This window comes from Aricia agestis, chromosome Z, assembly GCF_905147365.1.
Source record: "Aricia agestis chromosome Z, ilAriAges1.1, whole genome shotgun sequence".
NCBI classification, from domain to species: domain Eukaryota; kingdom Metazoa; phylum Arthropoda; class Insecta; order Lepidoptera; family Lycaenidae; genus Aricia; species Aricia agestis.
In genome coordinates this window covers 39,964,049-39,985,832 of record NC_056428.1, presented here as the reverse complement: position 1 = coordinate 39,985,832, position 21,784 = coordinate 39,964,049, and the positions used below count along the sequence as shown (strand labels likewise).

General features: G+C 36.6%; 2 protein-coding genes across 2 annotated transcripts in view; one reads left to right on the top strand and one right to left on the bottom strand.

Moving 5' to 3' along the window:
- Positions 1-6,645, top strand: part of LOC121738423 (sensory neuron membrane protein 2-like) — a 96,228-nt gene extending 89,583 nt beyond the window's left edge. The window contains exons 9-10 of the mRNA XM_042130462.1: positions 4,482-4,607; positions 6,481-6,645. Coding sequence (XP_041986396.1) covers positions 4,482-4,607; positions 6,481-6,639 — 285 coding nt within the window. The 3' untranslated portion in view covers positions 6,640-6,645. The remainder of the gene's footprint in view (positions 1-4,481; positions 4,608-6,480) is intronic.
- Positions 6,646-9,841: 3,196 nt separating this feature from the next.
- LOC121738415 overlaps positions 9,842-21,784 on the bottom strand; it is a 36,473-nt gene continuing 24,530 nt past the window's right edge. Inside the window, exons 4-5 of the mRNA XM_042130446.1 lie at positions 12,304-20,797; positions 9,842-11,947 (exon numbers count right to left, since the gene is read on the bottom strand). Coding sequence (XP_041986380.1) covers positions 10,171-11,947; positions 12,304-20,797 — 10,271 coding nt within the window. The 3' untranslated portion in view covers positions 9,842-10,170. The remainder of the gene's footprint in view (positions 11,948-12,303; positions 20,798-21,784) is intronic.

Sequence of the window (21,784 nt, the reverse complement as noted above, 5' to 3'; positions counted from 1 at the left end):
GAACTAAAAAGTATTAAATAATTCTTATTCTGTACTCAGTATAATTCTGTTCTCAATCTTCATTATTTTGCAATCGGTACCAGCTAACCTAATCGCCAGTTCTCTGATAGAATAGGTATAACAGCAACTTATATACTTAGGACTGGTACCGACTTCAAAATTATGAAGATTGAGTACAGAATAAGGATTATTTAATACTTTTTAGTTCATATAAGTATAATCTTAAATGAACTAAAAAGCATTAATTGCTTATAATTGCTTATTTTTAATAATTGCTTCAGTAACAAGTGCAACAGTATGTCAAACTTACTGGCACAAATAAAGTTGGGATAGCTCCTTTAACCAAAATAGTATTTATTCTAATTTTTCTTTAAAAATTTTCAATGAAATGTTTGCTACATATTGTTGAATTTTTCTTGGGATTCCAACCAACACGCCCAATTAATTTCAGCCATTTTTCTCTTATTAGAGGATCTTGAGGGAATCTGTAAAACAAATGATTATGATATATAAATATAAACCTTCCTCTAGTTTTAGAGTCACTCTATATTATAGTAGTTATATTATATTAGCTATATTATAATATACTATTAGTTAAAATAAGATAATATGTCCTTTTAGTCCGGCCGCACATTATCCGAATTTGTGATCACTAAAATTCGGACGCCCCGCCCCGCTCATACATTTTGACACGTCAGAAATTCTTTTAGTATGATGGGTCTACAACAAAATGTATGAACAGAGTGCGTTCCGCCGGGCGTCCGAATTTTTCTGATCAGAAATTTCGGATAATGTGCGGCCGGGCTTAAGGTGATAAATATAAAGGTAAATGATTTTTATTTTAGATTTATGTTATTGTAAAATATCGATAAGCATATCGATAAATTTGATTCAAGCACTAGCGTATATGTAAGAAATTTTGATGAAAAATTTTTCTTCAAAATTTGTGTAATATAGGAACAATAGTACCTTTAGTTACGCAAAATATGAAAGTAAAAGGGAGGATTCACAATATTTTATTTGAAATAGAGAACTAAAGACCAGAATATAGCAAAAATAAACACATCGTAGCAATTAGGACATGAAGATTAATTACGGGTGAAATGTATATTTTTCAGGATTACTCCTATGATTTACACTGCAATCACTCACAGCACAAGTTATTATTGTTATATATAATAGTATTTGTTGAAAATAACATACGATTTAAATAATAAATTGCAAATACCGAAAGGGCATAAAAACGATTGACGACTTTTGACGACCTGTCAAATAAAAGTTGTTACAATTTTCATTAGACTGCCTCTCTCTTTTCATCTTGTTATAATTCCATAAAGGATTTTCTTCTCTCTCGCACTCTTTGTTGGTCTTTAGGTATATATTATGTCTATGGTTTCTACCACCGTAGTGATTATATTATCTTTGGTTTCTACAACCAAAAGCGATTGAGCGGCCATTTGCAAGTTATGTCAAATTTAGTTCTCTTCCCTCTTACTGGGGGCGCTTATTCCGCTTCAAATAGGCACAAAATAAGTGGGTATCATAGGTCCAGCGTACTTGTATAATGGAGGTCAGTGGACGTAGCCAATCAAAAAGTGAAAAGAACTGTCAAAAATCCCTCAGGACGTTGATTAGTCTCTTTCAATTCAATTGTCGTACAAGACGTTATTTACGCAAAACTTCGTTGAACTTGAAATAACCATGTCCTTTACCCACGGAGACCTTCTAAAAAGTTCATGATTTAACCTTATGGGGTATGATGCGGTGATTACCGCTGGTATATATCATGTTCTTGATGAGATGACAGATGCTCACGCGTTAACTGCTGACATTTATAATTAACTGTAACTACCCACAAGATAATGAAGTGTAGTTGAAAAAAATGTTACTTATTTTTTTTTGTTCTCAGTTTTTGTTTACGTGAATTATTGGGCTACAATTTTACAAAAGAAAACGATAAGATTGCACAGAGGAGGAAATAGATTGTAAAATAGCTATTTTTAAAATGATACTTGCAATACAAGCCTCCTAAATTTTGGCAACGTGCCAAAACAGCCTTATGAGTCTGAAGTCTCTGAACACTTTTAAAGCGACACTTTGCTGTGAAGTACTAACGACAAACTGTCGCGGCGACTTGCACAAACACTCTTATACTTTATTCGCGATTGTGTGTTGTCACTCTTGCTAGGCCTTTTGAGTAATTAGGTCGAAGTAAGTTGGAAGCTTTCTAATTTACTTTGACCTAAATCACTGAAAGACCGAGAGCGTGAAGCCACATTGTTTCCTTGCATTGCGATACGTCACCGCAGCGTTCCGACATTTTACTACGGCATGTTTTAAAATATAACACAGTTCATGACCAGTGCTCATGACGTCTAAAATCGATGCTATTGATTCGTTCCAAAATATACGCCAGTACTGTGCAGACGTATGTGACGTTGTTGGAATGCCATTAAAATACGTCACATGTCCCACCATACCCTGCATGCGTGCATACCAGTACAAAATAACGTCGGATTCGAGACGTCGCGCGTCGTGAGCACTGGCCAGTATGCTGGGTAAAATTTTGAAACGCGCGTAATTAGATGCACCGTGCCGCAACGCATGGACGCAATGTGGCTTCGTTCCACATGCAACATATTACTTCGAGCGACTGGACTGAAAGATTTAAGAACCATTACAGAATTAGCTTACTTACCCATGCATTTTATAAAAGCTTCGACATAAGTAGAAAATTGTGACGCAAATGGAAAGACTCTAACCGAACTAGGTTTTATAGTTACACACTGTAAATTATATATTTACTAATTATAAAGAGGAAAGGTTTGTCTGTATTTTCGTTTGTGTTGAATAGACTACAAAACTACTGAACTGATATAACACAAACTGTTTTATTCCTTTCGAAAATTGCAAAATTCAAAATGGCAAAAATTTTCCATAAAATTACCTTAGGTATTATTTCTCTTGCAGTGCAAAAAGTATTGATGATCCATAAAATTAATCTAATGGCCGATTTACACGGGTGACTAAAGCTGCACGATTTACGCCGCACGGCGAAAATCGACCGTGCAAACGCTCATTCGCAAGAGATCGCTTGCTGCGAATACTACTGTTGACTGGTGACTTGCCGGGTGACTAAAATCGACACGTTAGTCACCCGTGTAAGTAAATGGGGTAGCGATTCGACTGGTGACTTGCCGGGTGACTAAAATCGACCCGTTAGTCACCCGTGTAAATCGACCATTAGGTACCTGTAATATTATGTTTTTTTTTTTTATGAAATAAGGGGGCTAACGAGCAAACGGGTCACCTGATGGAAAGCAACTTCCGTCGCCCATGGACACTCGCAGCATCAGAAGAGCTGCAGGTGCGTTGCCGGCCTTTTAAGAGGGAATAGGGTAATAACTAATAAGGTAGTAGGGATGGGAAGGGAATAGGGGAGGGTAGGGAAGGGACTAGGGTAGGGGATTGGGCCTCCGGTAAACTCACTCACTCGGCGAAACACAGCGCTAGCGCTGTTTCACGCCGGTCTTCTGTGAGAACGTGGTATTTCTCCGGTCGAGCCGGCCCATTCGTGCCGAAGCATGGCTCTCCCACGTATGTCTACATTTTATGGTTATTAATTAAAAATAACCATTTCTTTCGTTAAAAATTTATTTCAAATAATCTTCTGCTTGCGAGGCTTTTTTGCTTAATCATTATATATTTTTGTAGTGACCTAAATAAATATAAAAGTAAATTAATGTATAATATTAATAGGCATTATGTATAGAATAGAATTGTCCTTAACAGTATTACACTCGGACAAATATTTTAGAAGTTGAGGCAGTTTAATTGAAATCTCAGAACAGGAAATAAGATTGAAACTCAAAAAACCGCGCCAACGACGGTTGATGAAGACCCTCGAAAATCTTATATCTTTGAACGAGCAATTCATATATATATATATATATATATATATATATATATATATATATATATATATATTAGATCGATTTGCTAGGAATCATTTTTAGAAAATGTCATTTTATTCGTGTTTTATCGAATGTCAAATAGCTAGTTACTTTTAAAATAGACAATATTGTATAAGTACCTACCTACCTGATTAAAGAAATTATATAAAAAATATGTAGGTACTTATAATTTTTTATTCTTTATATAACACCTATATAAAATCTGATTTGCCCCCCTCCCCCCATGCAAATTGCATGGGGGGAGAGGGCCAACACGATCAGTGAGAGAACTGGCGAAGGACTGACTGCTTTGCATGCCCCGCGGTCTATGCATGGATCGACATTCTTAGAAGTTAGAACAGGGAAACGAAGTTCGCGGTGTCAGCTAGTAGTGCCCCGTTTCCTCCAGGCCAACCTAACTATATTTGGGACGATAAACACGTCGCGCCGACCTCAGAAACTTCGATAGTGCGATTCAGGATTGCGCGCTGTTGGTCCTTAACATATTTTTTTATATTCTTTTTTCAGAACACTGGCACCGTGATCCGTGGCTTTAAACGCGCCCAGTTCAACATCTTCCAGAGACCAATCACGTCGATATCAGGGTCACAAACCCTCAAGACCACGTTGATGCCCATATTTTGGGTTGAAGAGGTAGGTACTCACTAATTTTCTTACTTCCTAATTTGCATGAGATTAAGGCCCAATTCCACCAACGTCTGTTAGTGTTACCAGCTTGTTATAAAGTCATGTTTTCTCTTTCATTCATATGAAAAACGAAAAAGGTAACTTGTACTAATTCGAGCATTAACCAGTCATTTGGAGAAATAGAGCCTAAATGTGGAAGAACCATGCTTCGGAAGATCTTGATCACACCTACCGAGTAGAGCTCAACTCGAAATTTCTTTTTTATACGGATAACAAACATATTTTTATATTAGTGTCTCGGACCACAACCAACATTAATTAGGTGTAAAAAATTATGTTCTTCAAAATTAGCGATTTTAATAGTCATTGACGACCTCTGTGGCTCAGTGGTGAGCACGTTGGTAGCTCAAGCCGGGGATCGCGGGTTCGAATTCCGCCGACGGAACAAAAAGTTTTCAATGTTCCCGGGTCTGGATGTGTATTAAATATGTGTATGATATAATAAAAATCTTAAATATATGACTGTATAGTATAAAAGTATTAAATATATTTCCGTTGTCTGGTACCTGTTACACAAGTCCTTTAGGTACTTAGCACGGGGCCAGACTGACGTTAGTAGTAGTCAGTAGATATTATTATTATACCTAATAGTTGAAAAAATTTCACGACTTTCAAGTTTCACTACATGATTAATTTCTCACTAATCTAGAAACAATGTAAGTATGTTTAATTTTAACTTCACGCGGCCACTGATAAAGTCCTGGCGGGCAACATGGAGCCCGCGGTTCGCTGGTTGTGTAATGTATAGCTGGAGTAGGGTGACGTGACAAACAGACAATTTGATTGGCCCAGAGCACTGTCTCGTCACTATCTCGCTCATGGGCGTAGCCACACTGGGGCAAGCTGGGGCGCTTGCCCCACCCTGGCTCTGACTTATAAGGTGCCTAACTAAACAAAAAAAAATTTTTTTTTCAACTAACTACAATCTTAATATCCGTAAGAAAGTTACACAAAAATACTTTTTAACTGCTGCCCCACCCTGAGCCCATTTCTCTCCCATTCTCTTCCCATCCTCTGCTCGGTATGTGTAACAAGACACTAGTATCTGCAAAAATAACTATAATAACACTTGCATCGAATTTTTAATATTCATCGCATGTTCTTCTTCTGAAATAGTGTTCTATTATTTTATCAGAGACATAGATTTATATGCAGATAGCGGACCTTCGTTATTTGGTGATTGTGTCAAGATTACGACTAAAATTTACTTGACATAACCCGACTAAATAACTTAGGTCCGCATCTATCTTTAGGGTCAATTCAGACAATTCAATTCAGGAATTTGTAGAATTAACAGATTTCAATTGCGTGAGACCTCATGCAACTCTGTAAATTCAATACAAAAGAACCGCATTTACGCGTCGCGTTGCCGTCTGAATTGATCCTAAGCCCAATAGCGCACTTATAGCGGCCAGACCGCAGCAGCTGTCGCGGCCAGGTCGCGGCGGCCATCGAGATAGCTAATATAAAGTGCTCCAAACTCCAAAGGCTCTATATGAATGTGGGCGGGAGCGCTGCTGGTAAAGAACAGCTGTCAAAAATTACGTTTTTGTATGATAGAAGCTTTAGTTCCTTTTCTCGCCACGTTCATATAAAGCCTTGTCGAGTTGTACCTTAATGAAACCGCCATAGACCACGCGTCGCGCACCTGGCCGCACGGCGGTCACACGGCACACCATACATTCGATGGCCGCTGTGCGGTATTGGCCCTTAATCGACTTGTCTGATATTACATTCCTAAATTTCAATTCTTTGAATTTTGTCCGGCTTCCACATTCTGGACTATCTCGCAGTGAAAGAATTTTTTTTATTTTTTTAGAGCATGGAGCTACCAGACGAGTTTGCAGACATGGTCAAAGATCGTCTCCTATATCCACTAAATCTAGTAAATATCCTAGTGCCAATTTTAATAGCTGTCAGTGCCTTAGTCGCTGCGATAGGTCTTATCATTGTAATTAAAGTAAAATGCTGTAATTAATATTGTTAAATACAAAGAACTGAACTTACCTAATGTTAATTTTTTACTGTTCCTAATTGTTTTTAAATAAAGTAATATGTGGGTATCCAAAACGAAAACTGTTTTTGCTGCGCATCCCCTACCCACATATATAAGCAGTGAGCACATAATTATAAAAAAGATTCTACAGAGTGTAACAAAACAGTGATACCTAATTACTTTGGGGTGTGTACGTGTTCCTTGTATAGAGTTCACTGTGAAAGGTGCACCGCTGAAAGAGTAATTTTTTTGGGATTTGTAATATGTACAAGCAAGAATCTTTCTATAGAAAGATTAGATGAAAAAAAGTTACTATTTCAGCGCTGCTTCTTTCACAGTGAACAAGTGAAAATAGTTTATACCCATTACCCATACACACCCTAAAGTATTATCACTTAGTTTTGTTACACCCTGTATTATATCTAGTTCACTGTGAAAGTAGCAGCGTTGAGTAACTAAAAAAATGTTTGTGATTTGTATCGGTAAGTGCCCCAACGCGATGAATTTTCCCATACAAAAGTTAAAAAAAGTTTCTCTTTCAGCACTGCTACTTTCACAGTGAATTCCACACAGGCGCCTCATTCGTACCTACCCTAAAGTATTATCATTTAATTTTGTTACACCTTGTATATTTCATATTATTTAGGAAACGTACGCAGAGTTGCTGGTGAACTATGCCTGCTGCCATCTATTAATTCCTTCTCTCTCTCTCTCTTATACAAAGAAAGTGCCTACTGGTGAGTGGTGACGCAACAATTAGGTAGTACTTAAGAGGATTCCACACCGCCCTTTTTTCCATACAAACGTTGTCCCCTGTTTCCTCCCTGGATAATGCTAGTAGAGTTATAATTTTTTTCCTGAATATCTACGGCCACTAATACAATGTCCCTATGTTTTCTTTTTTTTTCATAATTTAATTATTAAATAAGATATGAACGTTCAAAAACCCAAAAAAATGGCCAGATTTTCCGCTGTGTTCAAACGTCCACAAAACAGATTTGGCTAGATTATACAAAAAAAGCAAAACATAGGAACACAGCTCAAGCCTTTTTTAAATCTTTAATGAAAAAAGTACTTTAAATCGGTTAAGTTTTGGAGAAGGAATCAGGGGACAACGAATCGTTGATTTTCTGCAGTTGTCTCTATCGCGTTCTGCGGTATAGGCTTGAGGTAAGGGAGACAGCTATAGATATTATACGTACTTTTTTTTTCATTTCTCTAGCCCCTGGTGTATCCTCTTAATACTTAATAGTAATCTGAGCTACCAGCAGGGCCCGACCTATTCTTATAATTGATTCCTATACAGTTGACGGACCTACGTCATTTGGTCGGCTTATGTCAATTCACTGCAGTATATATTAAGTCTATGGTTAGCTGTGACCGGTCGCGGTCAGATAATGGTCGGATGTGTAATGTGTTTGACTTAACGCGACCAAATTACTTAGGTCCGCGGCGAAGGTCCGCGGTCCACCATCTGCCTAGGGATCAACTTCTCTGATAGTACAAAATTTCGACAACTTGCTTGACTACGGAACCCTGAAACGGAACTCTAGCCAGCTGATTTTTTGTATATTGATAGATTAATAGATGTAATTTAAGAGTAACATTGTCCTACAAATAGAACAATCCATATTTTAGGACCATCGAATCAAAATATTAAATCCTTTCTCTGTTAGCTACACTTTCGGCAATTTTCGTGGAGGAAATTGTTGTTCGTCATATCAAAATGAAGCTACTCACGAAAAATTTGCTTGATAGTAATAAAAAAAAATTGTTCTGGGGAACCTGTACTATAATAGTTATTTTATAAAAAAGGTTACTTAAGTACTAATTGGATAGTCATTTAAAAATATAAATAAAACACGCATAAATTATTATACCACATATATTTAAAAGTATATACTTTAATAATTCTTAATTCACCTTAAGAAATAACACAGATTTCGAAGAAACATTCATGCGCTTGTCAACAATAAAATGGGAAAAAGCATAAAACTTTCTCGCGTCATAGGACAAAGCCGAAATGTACATTCACTCCCTCGCAAAGCGTTAAATTTTGAATAGAAAGCTCCAAACATTAACAGCGTTTAGGCCAAAACAAGAATTCTGTCCTCGACAAACAAACATACAGCTCTTAGGGGATCGTAGTTTATATCATATCCATTTAGACATACACCGACCTGATATACCGTACACGTATATTTGAATATTATAATTTTTAAACAAATTATAAATTAATCTACCTTACACTAATACATTTAGATTGGATACTATAATATGGATCAGCTATCGGTTCCTTTTATTTTACTCTAAAAAACTATTCGATCGATAAAAAGTATTGCCGTGTATGACGTAGAAAGTAACAACACAGTATTGAGCTTTTCTATTGAAGAAATCATACTTTTCAACCGAACTAACCGACTTCAATCGACTCAGTACATTTAGAAAACAACCAAAATCATTCAGAAATACTCTCAACTAAGAAATTATCAAGTCTTTGAATAAATAAGCGCTACGAAGCCGGTCGAAGCCAGGAAACTCATACAAAATGTTCAAGTTAAATCACACAAACAAACAAACATGAATATAGATTATAGTCACAGTGAGGCTGACAACGGCTGTCGAACATACATGGACTAGATAAACGATAACTAAAGCTGCGATTTCAACTGTTAATTGACTAATCAAAATTATCTAATGTAAGTATAAAAATAGTTAACAAATCCTACAACGCAAATAAGACTCACACGCCTTTCGTCAGCCCCTGCGACCATCGCATGAGATACCAGAGTTGACGACTAAACAGTAGTCCAAAACACTACTATATTTCCTCGATACACGATTACCTCTTATATTATGCAAGGAACACATCGATAAATCATCGTTCAAAATATATATACGTAAAATGGCATTGCATTCTAAATAAGCCTAATTAATTTTCATCATAAAGAAATCGTTACTCCATAATTGCAAATGACGAATTATATTTCATAAAATACATTAAATTTCAATATGACCAAATTGAAAATTGAACTAAACATTTACAAATCCTAATGATCTAGGATATAAATGTGTTACCGTCTAATTAATAAGTATTAATAAAATTATTTACTCTGTATACTGAATTTCACGTATTTGAAAAAAAATAAAAATGATAACCTCCTCCTTTTTGGAAGTCGGTTAACAATGTTATATTTTAAAGTATAAAAAACATGACCGATTCGTTCCCTCTACCACAAACGGTAAAATAAATAAAATATTCATATAATATAGAAAATAATTTGTGGTACGTCAAAATATATCAATTTCGCTATAATTTCACTGCAAGGCCACAACACAAAACATACAGTCCTCGCAGCGCTAAAATTTAACTAAACGAACTATAAAAAGATGTACATTATTTACAAAACTCAATTCATTTAGCGTAAGGGTCTGGTCGACGCCATGGAGAGTGGCATACGTAACGAACTAAATTATTATTTACAAGATATTTACAGGATTTCGTGGGAGGGTTCACTCGAGCAGGGGCCGCTTGTCGTCGCGCTTGCGGCCCTTGGCGTGCGCGAGCATCGTGACGAGCTTCTTGTGGCTGTCGCCGACGATCCAGCCGTGCTGCTGCACGTGCTCCTGCTCCTCGCCCTCCGACCAGAACGAGGGCGCGGGCCGGCCCTTCCTCGCCAGGCCCTGCGCGGTCAGACTCGGCCCCGGTCTTGCGAAACCCCGCGCGCTGCTCTCGTACTCTCCACTTTCGCCTTTGCTCGCTCTCTCGACTTCAGTCCTCTTCGCCAGTTTCGGCTTCTTCCCGGAATGACCCTCCCTCTTGCGACCCTTCCGTCGCCGGTTGGTGCCGACCACGGACTCCGCGCTGTTCGGCCGCGGCGGCATGCCGTCGGGCTCCGACTCGGAGCTCCACGTCTCGGCCAGGATGTTCTGTTTCCCGACGGTGCACTTCCGTCTCACCCTCTGCCGCGCGACCCCCGCGTCGTCCGACATGTTGGCAGCGTCCAGGGACTCCGAGTTGCAGTCGAAGCTCACTCGTCTCTCCCTGTCGTGCGACTTCACCGGTTTCATCTTCCTGCTGTCCCGCGGCTTCTCTGTGGACTTGCGTCGGTTGTAGGAGGCGTCGTCGGAGTTCGATTCGTCCATGGATTCCGGTGAAGCAATCGTTTGTTTTCTCTTCAAAAATTTGTCGAGTTCATCACGTGGAGGCGTGATATTTTTTGTGGTAGAGCGTTCGGAGTAAAGGCTACCGAGGGAGTCCTTGTACTTGTTGGCTTCTATTGTGTCGGGGTCCTCTGTAGGCGGTATTGCGTATAAGCTGGGCTGGACTGGCCTTTTGGTTGGTGTGGTGGATCGACGGTTCTTACTGAAGCTCGTACTTCTTCTGGCAACCTTTGATGCCTGCATTTCGATACCATCATCTTTTGCAGTATAGAAATTATCGTCATCGTATTTGGGAATATCATATTCATAGTCGTTATCGGATTTATTCGCTTGTTTCGGAGAAGGAACCTTCGAGTATTGTTGTGTTGAAATTTCATTACATTTAGAAGTAATAGTCTCATTTGGTTTAGAGCTTTGCGGTTTTTCTTCTAGCAAGCTGTCAAACAATTGGTCTAAATTGGCTTTGGGCTGCTCGATGTCGTTGCTTTTAGATATTTTCTTCTCAGTCCGTAGTGCATTATGCTTAAATATTTTACCCATTACAGCACTTTTTTCAGTTGTATCTTTTCTTTTGTGCGGCGACTTCTTTTGGTCAACAATACTTTTAATTTCACACGATATTACGCTGTTTTCAGTTTCGTCATCGCTGCATACGTAATCATCAGACATGTACACAAAGTCATCGCCGTCGGAAGCACTGTCACTGGATACATCAGCTTCGTTGTATTTCGCAATATTTTTTGATGTACTCGGTATTTCTTTGTTACTGATACTTTTAAATCTTTCCATAATCGTTGACGGGCGGAAATCGAATATCTCAGCGTCATCTGTATCCATGAATTCATAAATATCCAATTTCTTCGGCGGTGGATCATCTTGTCTGCTATCATAAGTCTTGCTACTTACCTCAGAAGATTTTCGTTCTCGTTTTCTTTTAGACTGGTTCTTTTTCTTTTTCTTGGATGACTTTCTTGCCGATGACATTATTCCGGACATATTGATTTCGGTGGTTACAATAGATACTTTTATTCCATCGAAACCTTTTAATGCAGCTTTGGTAAGCACTGTATTTTGATGATTCCTTATCTTCTTTTTCCCTTTCTTTTTATTTTTTCGTATCTTGTAGCTGCAAAAAAATGAAAATTGTGAACTAAAAGTATAAATGGCATATTTTATAAATACACTAGCTGACCCGGCAAACGTTGTTTTGCCATATAAATTATTTATAGTATCAGGCCTAACGAGTAACGAATGTACCATCGAGGAAATTGATTGGACTGACATAATCAGACCAAATGACGTTGGTCTGTCAACTGCCTAGGAATCAATTTCCTCAATGGTACTAGGTATTGTTCAACTTAAGAATACTGAAAGTTTTATCAACATCAGTTCAGTAGTTTTTGAGATAAGGAATTGTAATTGTCGATTATGTACAATTTTGAAGTAGGTTTTTAAATCTTTTAAAAATACTATTATGGTTACCTGGCATTTGCCTCTGGAGTGGCCTGTGGCTGTTTGCTAGCTGCTGCCGCTTGAGATCTGCATTTTCTTTTGATTTTATCAAACTTATCTTCAAACATATCAATACTTTCAATATTTATATCTGGATACATCTTTTCTTTATATTCTGGGCTTCGTTGGTGCGACTTTTGTTTGCATTCCGGGCTTCGTTTAGGAGCTATCTTTGGTTGGCATGATTTCTGATCTTTCTCTATTTTGCCGTAATTGGCATTTACTAAGCCAGATGTAGCTAGCTTTATTATTCCGTCAGGTATTATCTCCCGCAAGTTATCAAAATTAAATGTAGCTATATTTCGTTTAGTAGCTTTCGCTGCTTCTTGTAGTCCAGAAAAAAGGTCTTTTTCTAAGTTCCGAACTTCATCACTTTCTAGAATATTGCGAGCCGTAATAGAATCAACATCGCCATCATTCTTGTGATCAGTAGTATCATCAATGCTTCTAGAAAACCAGTCCAACTCATTTGTCGAAGATTGAGTGCAGTTTAAACTACTGCAATGTCGAACTCTTTCTACCTTTCTCACATTTTTATTATGAGACCCTTTTAAAAGTTCACAACAATCAATAAACAAAGCTTCATCTCTGCTTAACCCACGATTGCAAATCTGCTTTTCTCTGACTGATCTCTTGGCATCAGCTAACATTTCCTCAAGATTTGGTATAATAATATCGTAAGTGGGCAATGACAACTTTTTTCTCGTAGATATTTTTTCATGAAGCATTTTTACCCTATCAAGTTGTAGCTTAAATGCTAGCAAATAGTTGGGCTCTTCTTCTGCAATCGGAACCTTTACGTTTAATTCAATTTCTGATATTTTAGATACATGTGCTACTGACATCTGATGCCTAAGGAAATTATCTGGTCTTCGAAATTCTTTTTTGCATAGTTGACAATATGAGCACTCTATCAAAGTGCTATTTTTCTTCTTCCGTCCACGTTTAGCAGCTTTCTTATCTTGCTTTGTTTCTTTTGAATTTGAATTACCTTTACTTTTTTCTCCATCGACTTGACGTTTCTCGGACGTTTTCTTATTACTTCGTTCCTTTAACCCAAAATAAACATCATCCGTTTCATTAGCAATGATGTGTAGTGTCTCTGATATTTTCTTCGTAGCCAACAAATTGGATTTTCTAGGTTTCCTTTCTGAAAAGAATCCAAAACTTTCCATAAATTGCTCAGATCGCAGCTGTGCCTCATTTTCTGCATTTTGATTCTTAGTTTCCTCAGTTTTGTTATTTAAATCTTTGGATCGTTTTACTTTTTTCTTTGTTTTGGAATTGGTTGATGTACGGGAGTCTTTGATATTATCAACTTGCTTACTGATATTTGATTTTTCTATATTATCTAACATCTTCTTTTCTTTTTCTTCTACATACTTTTTAAGTGGAACATCACTTTTTGAAGAATCATCAGAATCACTGATGCTCTCTTTGGTGTCAACTAATGTTTTCTTTGAAACTTGTATATCCTCTTTATTTTGTGTCTTTTCAACATCCGCTAAAGTTTTACTTGTTGAAGGTACAGCATCACAGCCCTCAGACAGGCGTTTGTTTTTAACATGAGATTTATTAGGGAGATTTGGTGTTTTTCGAGTCTTCGAAGGTTTCCTCAATGACAGTTTCCGATTTATGAATTTTGGTGTCTCGTTCATTTCTTCTAAGTCAATGTCGTAAGGATCATAGTAATCTGAAGAATTGACAAATACAGATTTAGACCGAGGTCTCTTAGCTGCGATAGGCTTATTGTAACAGGTTGTGCGTGTTTTAACTTTATTATCAGCAATTTTAGGGTCTAGGTTTATTAAAACTTTTTTACTTTGAACATCTTCTTGATTTTTAGGGATTACTTGTACTTCTTCTTTATTAGTGTCGTTTATTTTACTTTTTTTAGGCAAGGAAGTCATCGCAGAATCAATGTCAGAAGCCTCATCTGGTTTTCTTTTTTCAACAGAACTATTTTTACTTTCTAGTTTCTCAACTTCATTAAAAGTTGTGTCTAAGGTGTTGTCAATCAATATTTTACTTTTTTTAACTAAAGCATCTTTTTTGTCTGGTGTCGTTGAAGAACTTTCCTCAGAATTGTGTTTTTCTTTTGATAGAACGATGTCGTCTTTCAATGTTTCAATCAATTTTTGTACTACCAATTTTTGGTCCTTTTTTAATGTTGTAATGTTATCATCTTTAAGTTGATTTTTATGTTCAGTTAACGTGGAACACTCTTGTTGTAACTTTTTCTTTTTATTTATCTTTTTTACTTGTACCGATTTTTTACGCTTATTCGTTTTAGCTAATGAATCCGATGCTTGCTGTTCAATTTTACTATCACTTACATAATTTTGTACGATATGGTCAAGACCAACATTAGGTGAACTAATTGAAGTTTGTTCGGCTTTTGCTTGATTATCTAATTTTTCACAATTATTGGAAACAGGGGGTACATTATGTTCTTCGTCTAGTAAAAGTTTTGAAAATATAAGCTGTTTTTTGGTCAACGGCATTTTTTGCTCTGAAATAATATCGACAGATGCAGAAGATTCCTCAGCACTTACCACGTTGCTATCGATAAAAAGTGACTTTCCCCGTCTACTTCTTCTCAAGGGAGTAATAGTATTTTGTTGTTGTTTCAGACTTTCAGTGATACTTTCTGTGCCACTTTCAGTTAATCTAAGTGGCTCATTTTCGATAGCATCAGCACAAGACATTTTGTCAATATTATCTGTAGATGGTATTTTAATTTCAACTTTCTTGCTAACCACTTTTGTATTCAGTGACTTTTGCAAACTAATATCAGGGTTTGCTGTTTCTTGCGATGAATTATGATAAATATTTTTGATAGACGTTTGTACATCAGCTGTAAGTTCCAAAAGTTTAATCTTGTTTAACTTATCTAAAGAAGAATCGACCTGCGGAATGGCATTTGCAGATATAGCTTTTTGTGGAAAATCTTGCTCTTCGAGGATTTTATTTTGCGTATCATCTGAGTGAGATGCATTAATTTTTATTATATCCTTTTCACTGTTAGAAGACGAAACACACACACTTTCAAGTTCTTTATGCGTTAGTTTAATGTCATCTTCTTTATTTTTTGTATTTTCACTATGCAATATCTTCGTGTTTTCTTTATTTATATCAGAATCGTTATCTGTTGTATGCTGAAAACTTTTCAGTACACTTAAACTACGACGTGTTTTACGACTCTTCTTCTTATTTTTTACATCAATCATTACTGGATCGGTAATAGTATTTTTTAGAACTTTTAATTCAGACTCTTCAGATATTGGAACATCAGTTTTTGATGCGTCTGACGTATCTGTTTTTATTTCAGCACTACTGACAGACGATGTTACAGAATTGCTATTGGTGATGACATCATTGTCCGAAGGATGTATATCGATTTTGAGATCCAATTTGTCACGATTTCTTTGCTTTACAATGACAGCTAAGGAAACGTCATCATCAGAAGAATCATCATCGGAGCTTTTTGTAATTTGTTCAGTTGAAACGCCTTTTACTTCACTTGATAATATAATATCATTATCTTTTTTAGGTTTTAAAACAACGTTATTATTATTCGATATAATGTTATCCGATTGTATGGGCGTGGGGCAAACAGTAGAAACTTGTACGGTGTCTTTGCTATCATCAGAATCATTGCTTTTATCTAAGGTAGTGCTACAAACATCATATCTTTTGTAGGTAGATACTCGGTCTAATATTTGGTTAGTTCCTACCTCACAAGATGTCCCAACAATCATGTTTGGTTGTAATATTTCTTTTTCACCAGCTTTTAAATATTCATCACTTTTAACTTCGAGTTCTGTATTTAAAGACACTGATGATGAAATTTCGCATTCTATATTTTTGTTAATACATTGAGAGCTGCTTATTTCTCCTTGCTGAATCTTTAAGCCTTTTGTGTCCACCTTGTCTCTTGTATCAATATGTTGTAAAGGAGTAACAGGAACTTCACTAGAGTCCTTTCTTACTTTAATGTCTGGAAAAATTGACCTCTGTCTTTCAGATTGTGTTTTAATACGAACTGCCCGTAAGCTCGCTGTTTTATCATTGTTAGTTTTTGTAGCACTTGATTTTGGAGGATTTAACTGTATGTCATTTCTCGACGTAAATGTTTGTATGTTTGTTATTTCTGTAGTCGTATGTACTTCTGCTTCAGGCATTGTTTGTGAATTGTCGTCTTCCGTAAGGTCTATAATATTAGAATTAATATTCTTAGAGGATTCACAATCAGCAGTTTTTAAGTCTCTTTGTACATTTATTACCTGCCTTACTATATTTGGAGTTGGTGGTGTTAACAACAATGAACTACTTATAGATGTTGGTGACAGCTGAGACGACGGAGCGGGTAATGTCGATGGAGGTGTAGTGGGGATGTGTAATTGTTGTCTTTTATCATCCGTCGCATCTAAATTAGAATGAAGCGTCTTGTTCAAATCTGGTGATAATGAACTCTTTGAAGTCATCGATTTTTGTGAATAACCTTGATCGATATTCGATAAATGTGTTGTTGATTTACTTGCAGTAGATACGTACTGCGGTAAGACGTTTAAAAGCTGTTTACGGTGATCTACAGGCATCGTACCCAATATTTCTACGAGTTCCTTAGGCAATAAAGCTATTTTCTTAGCAATATCTGGGTCTTGATCCAAATTCTCTTGTTTTCTATCTGTTTCACACTGTAGTTTATCTTCTATAACAATAACCTCTGCAGATTCAGCAGTCGTTTGATATGATGATTCCATAACATCATTCACACTTTTCAATGATTGCGATTGAATATCGATACTTATAGCATTGCATTCCGCACCGTAGTTAATCGTATTACCGGTGGTTGTTCCTGCTAATGTATACACTGAAGTTGTATTTGTTATAGTATTTCCGGGGATACTCATGAATGAATTGGATAGAGAGTCAGAGTTATTAGTCTCCACTTTTGAAATAGAAATGCAAGCGTTAGCGTGAGTATAAACTGGCGTAGTGCTTTCATATTTTTTAGTTGACGTTACAATAACACGATTGCTCAAATTATATTCCGGGATAGATGTCTTTACACTTTCTGAAATGCAAAGTGGCATCTTAGTTATAGATGTGTAGTTTTCCTTCGTATATTTTGTCAGTTGCTCGTTACTTTCTGATATGATTATACCTGACGATACATTTGTTCTTGTTGGTAAATAATAATCTTTTGTTAATTCTTGTGCAGCAATTAGGTCTTCCGGTTCAAGGTAAGTTTTGCGTTTTAAAAGATTTATCGCAGGTTCATAGCTATCTTTTGGTATATGCTCTAAACTTATTATAGGGTTTGGATTTATATAGGTGCGATCGCTGTGATTTATCATTTCTTCAGCTGCTAATTTGTTATAAGCCCCATACGTGCTCATTCTAGAATTATTGTAGTTCAATGTATTGCTGATATTTGCTGTTCCGGAAACGTTACTGTTACTTTCTAAAGTACTTCTATTTTCTATATGGGAAGATGTGGACACTAGTGGTTCAATTCGACTTTCCCTTTTTCCAGATAAATCAGTTGGATGGTTAATATGCGCAGTCTCTTTCAAACTAAAATCTAGACATGCATTTTCATCATACGTTTTCGACGTATTACAATACTCATAATTACTTCTGTTAGAGGCCGTATTCGAATAATCGGCACCTTGCATTGCACATATTCTTGAAGAACTACGATTTGTGCTTTTTAAGGATAAATCTTTAGGCAGTTGCTCATTTGTTATCGATAAATCGGTAGCTTCTTCCGACATCGACTGCATTGAGAGATCGGATTCATAATGCATATGAGAAGGGTACTTGACGCGAAGATCAACAACCTCTTCATCAATGTAAACTCTATTAAATGTCGAATCCCTATTAGGATTTTTATTCGACAAGTCTAGTGTTTCGTAAGTATCGTCATAGCTGGAAATAGGATAGGGCGCTGGCGATTCTGACTGCGTTGAAGAAATTTTTCCCGATAAATCCAAAGGAATAGGTATAATAGAATCTATATGTATATTACAATGAGCAGGCGGGATATCCGGATGTAACTCAGTTTGCTCTTTCATAGATAAATCTTCGCATGAGTCCTGAATAGTTAAATTTTGAGGTATTTGTTTAAAACTGTATACGCTACTATCGTCCTCTTTAGGTGTTCTATTTTCCGTATTAGGCTCAACTAACGAAGCTTGTGTTTCCATCGTACTATTTGAAGCAACGGCAATTACAGGTACAAGGTTCTTGTGGCATTCATCAGATTTTTGGGAATGAATTTCTATTTGAGTACCATTTTCCTTTTCTATACTTTTAATAATACTATCAGTCTTTGTAACTTCAGGCAATAAATTTTCAGATATGAGAGGTTTAGGTTCAGACTTCTTATCTCCCTTGTCATGTGTTCTAGGAATAACAGCGTCACTTTTTTGTTTACTAGGAATATTTTTTTGTGGTTCGGACAAAGGAGTCTTTTCAGGATTTTTTGATTCGTCTTTTGTAACTTCGGTAAAAACTATAGGTATGTCTACAGCTTTTTTAAATTTTGGATTTTCTTTAGGTTTGGTTTGGAATGGTTTTTCTGCTCTGACATCTAGAACTTTAGTAGTCACAAGGGAAATAGTTTCTAGTTTGGTTTTATTTCTTTTTGGATATTTTTTTTTAGTTTCAATTGCAATGGCATGTGAAGCAATCGTTTCTGGCAAAATTGATTTCTCTGAAACGAGTGGTTGGATTGGTAAATTAGCGACCTTCTTGATTGCGGTGTTGGAGAGTTTCTTGCCAATTCCTTTATTTTTCTTTTGAGTTTCTTTAGTCATTTTTTCTTTCTTTTCCACAGTAGGTTTGCCTTGGAAAGAAGGGGCTTTTTCATTTTTTAAATTTTCCTGATGTCCTTTGAGATTCCTTTTCTTTTTTGGTAAAATATTCTGCGCTGGGCACTCAGGGCTCTCAGGGATAGCATTAGGTTTCGTTGTCTCTTTATTTGTATCATTTTTACTATAATTATTTTGACATACATTAGCAATAGAAACTACAGCGCTATTATTAGATTCTGCAAGTTGCACCTTTTCTTTTTCTTTGAGGTTCTTTGTTTGTTCCTGTTGACAATCATTCCGGCCTTTTAATGGTACAGACGGTGTAACGTAATTTTCTGCTCTCAAAACTTCAATCTTTCCTTTATCTATTTCCAAAGTGCCATCGTTATTTTGCCTATTTTTTTGATTGGATTGTGCAGCTATTTCAATTTTAGGCGTATCGGTAACTGCTGTCTTTGATTTAGCTTTATCTTTTTTAGGAGACTCCTCGACTTGGCCTTCTTGTCGTCCTTGTGATGTAGATTGTACATTTGCATCACGTTCTGCTTGTTTAGCAATATTGGCCAAGGCTTGCTGTCGTTGACTTGCTCTTCGTTCTCTCATTAAGGCCTGAGCTAATGGTTCGTCGCTGTCAAGATCAGCACATTGTATGGCTATTTCATGAGTCACTTTACTTTTTTCGCTTGCTTGGGTAGGTGGTTTATAGTTTTTAGCTGGAGCTTTTGAGGTAGACGGACTTTCAATGTCACACTGTATAGAAACTTGTTCTTGTGAAGATGGCTCCACCAATTTGTTTTTTAGCATTGCAATACAATCGTTCAAACCCTTACGAGGCTTATTTAATTTGCTTTTTTGTGCCGTGGGGTCCATAGTTCCTCCGTGATTATTATTTAATGGTGGTTTGTCTAATTTTGTCACAGCTGCTTCGTTTTCAAAAAGAATTCTTTGTCTAGTCGGTACATGTTGCGGTATGTTATTGCATTCTTGCTGAACAAGAAATAGATGATGAAATTGTACAGATTTATCATGAGTTCCAGTGTTAGCCGTTAATCTTGCTATTGAATGTTTCAACGGGACATTAGGTGGCTGGCCTGTCGATTCACGGTTATTGTCATTTTGCCGGCTACACCCAGGCTGTTGATTATCATGTCCGTTTGAAGTGTTTGATTGATTTCCATTTTCCCGCGTATTGAACGGAGCTTCTCCTGAACCTCCACTGCCAGATCGTGTGCTACCAGATTTGTCCCCAGAGTCAGCACATTTTTTTCCATCACTACCCTGATCACTTGTTCCTTTAGATTGTCTTAAACGTAGGGTCCTTTTGGTGTTCAAAGGAGAATTTCTTTTTGATGTACTGTTTTGGCGGTTAGACGCCTGGTTAGTATTACTTTTTGTCATTCTGGAATCGCCTTCCTTTTGATTGGCAGCTTTCAGTTTCTCGATCCCAACATTTAAGGATGAGGATTGGACATTACCCTGAGATTTCTTATTGACATCGTCTGTGATAATTTTCTTCATTTTTAATTTGTTCCTTTGTTTGTCAAATTTTCTTCGTGGTCGCAAGTTGGAATTCAACGGATTTACCAAAACTCGATGTCGTTTGGCTGGTAAATCTGCCAACATTTTTCTTATAGTTTCAGCTGCAAAAAACAAATATCACGCTATAATATATAACATTATAATTTTATGTACTACACTTAAAAACTAGAATATAAGCTGTGGGCAGATTGCATAAACTACAGTGATTAATGTCATAACTATCTTTAATATTATGATATTTAATGCATTATAATAAAAATTATGACAAATTAAAAAGGTTATTTATTTCTACATCTAGCTGTCTACTAGCTAGTGTTTAAAATTACGCCTAATGATGGGGCAAAATAATTATTACGAAGTGTTCACAAATTGTTAAAATCGGTGATTACTTGAGGAATTTTGAAGTAAGGGACATTCATAACACAGGTCAACAAAAATAACAAAAAATGTTGGTGTTAGATCTTGTTAGTGGTTTTGTATTAGACATGCATTGGTAACACTAAAAATATTTTTAATATTTTTTCGTACGTGTAGTTTTGTGTAGAATTTAAGTAGAGTAGTTATATATAAATTATATAAAAATGCAAGACCGGGAGTTGGTGACGCACAATTCTTGGTCATTTGTACCAGTATGGCCGTTCTTCAGGGGTAAAGGAAAATGACGATCATAGCGCTCGCACTGGCAGCCCAAACGCGTGGGCGTTAATCGAACGCGTCGGATAAATAACGAGTGTCGAACGATTTGTTCCACAAAAATGTTTGTATTTTCGATTTTGATTCGAGTTCGATTAACGCCCACGCGTTTCGGACGTCAGTGCGAGCGCTATCATCCATCATCCACCATCATTTTCTTTTTTGCCTTTACGTACCCTTAAGAACCGCTATACTGGTACAAATGACGAAGAATTTTGTGTCACCATCTCCCGGTCTAATAGTATAGGCTTCCGGATGTAAAAAATATAACAGCTTCTCGGCACCAAAAACTGACCTGTGTATTGTATAATCAACCAAAATAAATTAGTCATTTAATCCTCATTAGGTCTATACTTTTATTATTATATTATTTTGTGCGTTGGCATCAAACTGTT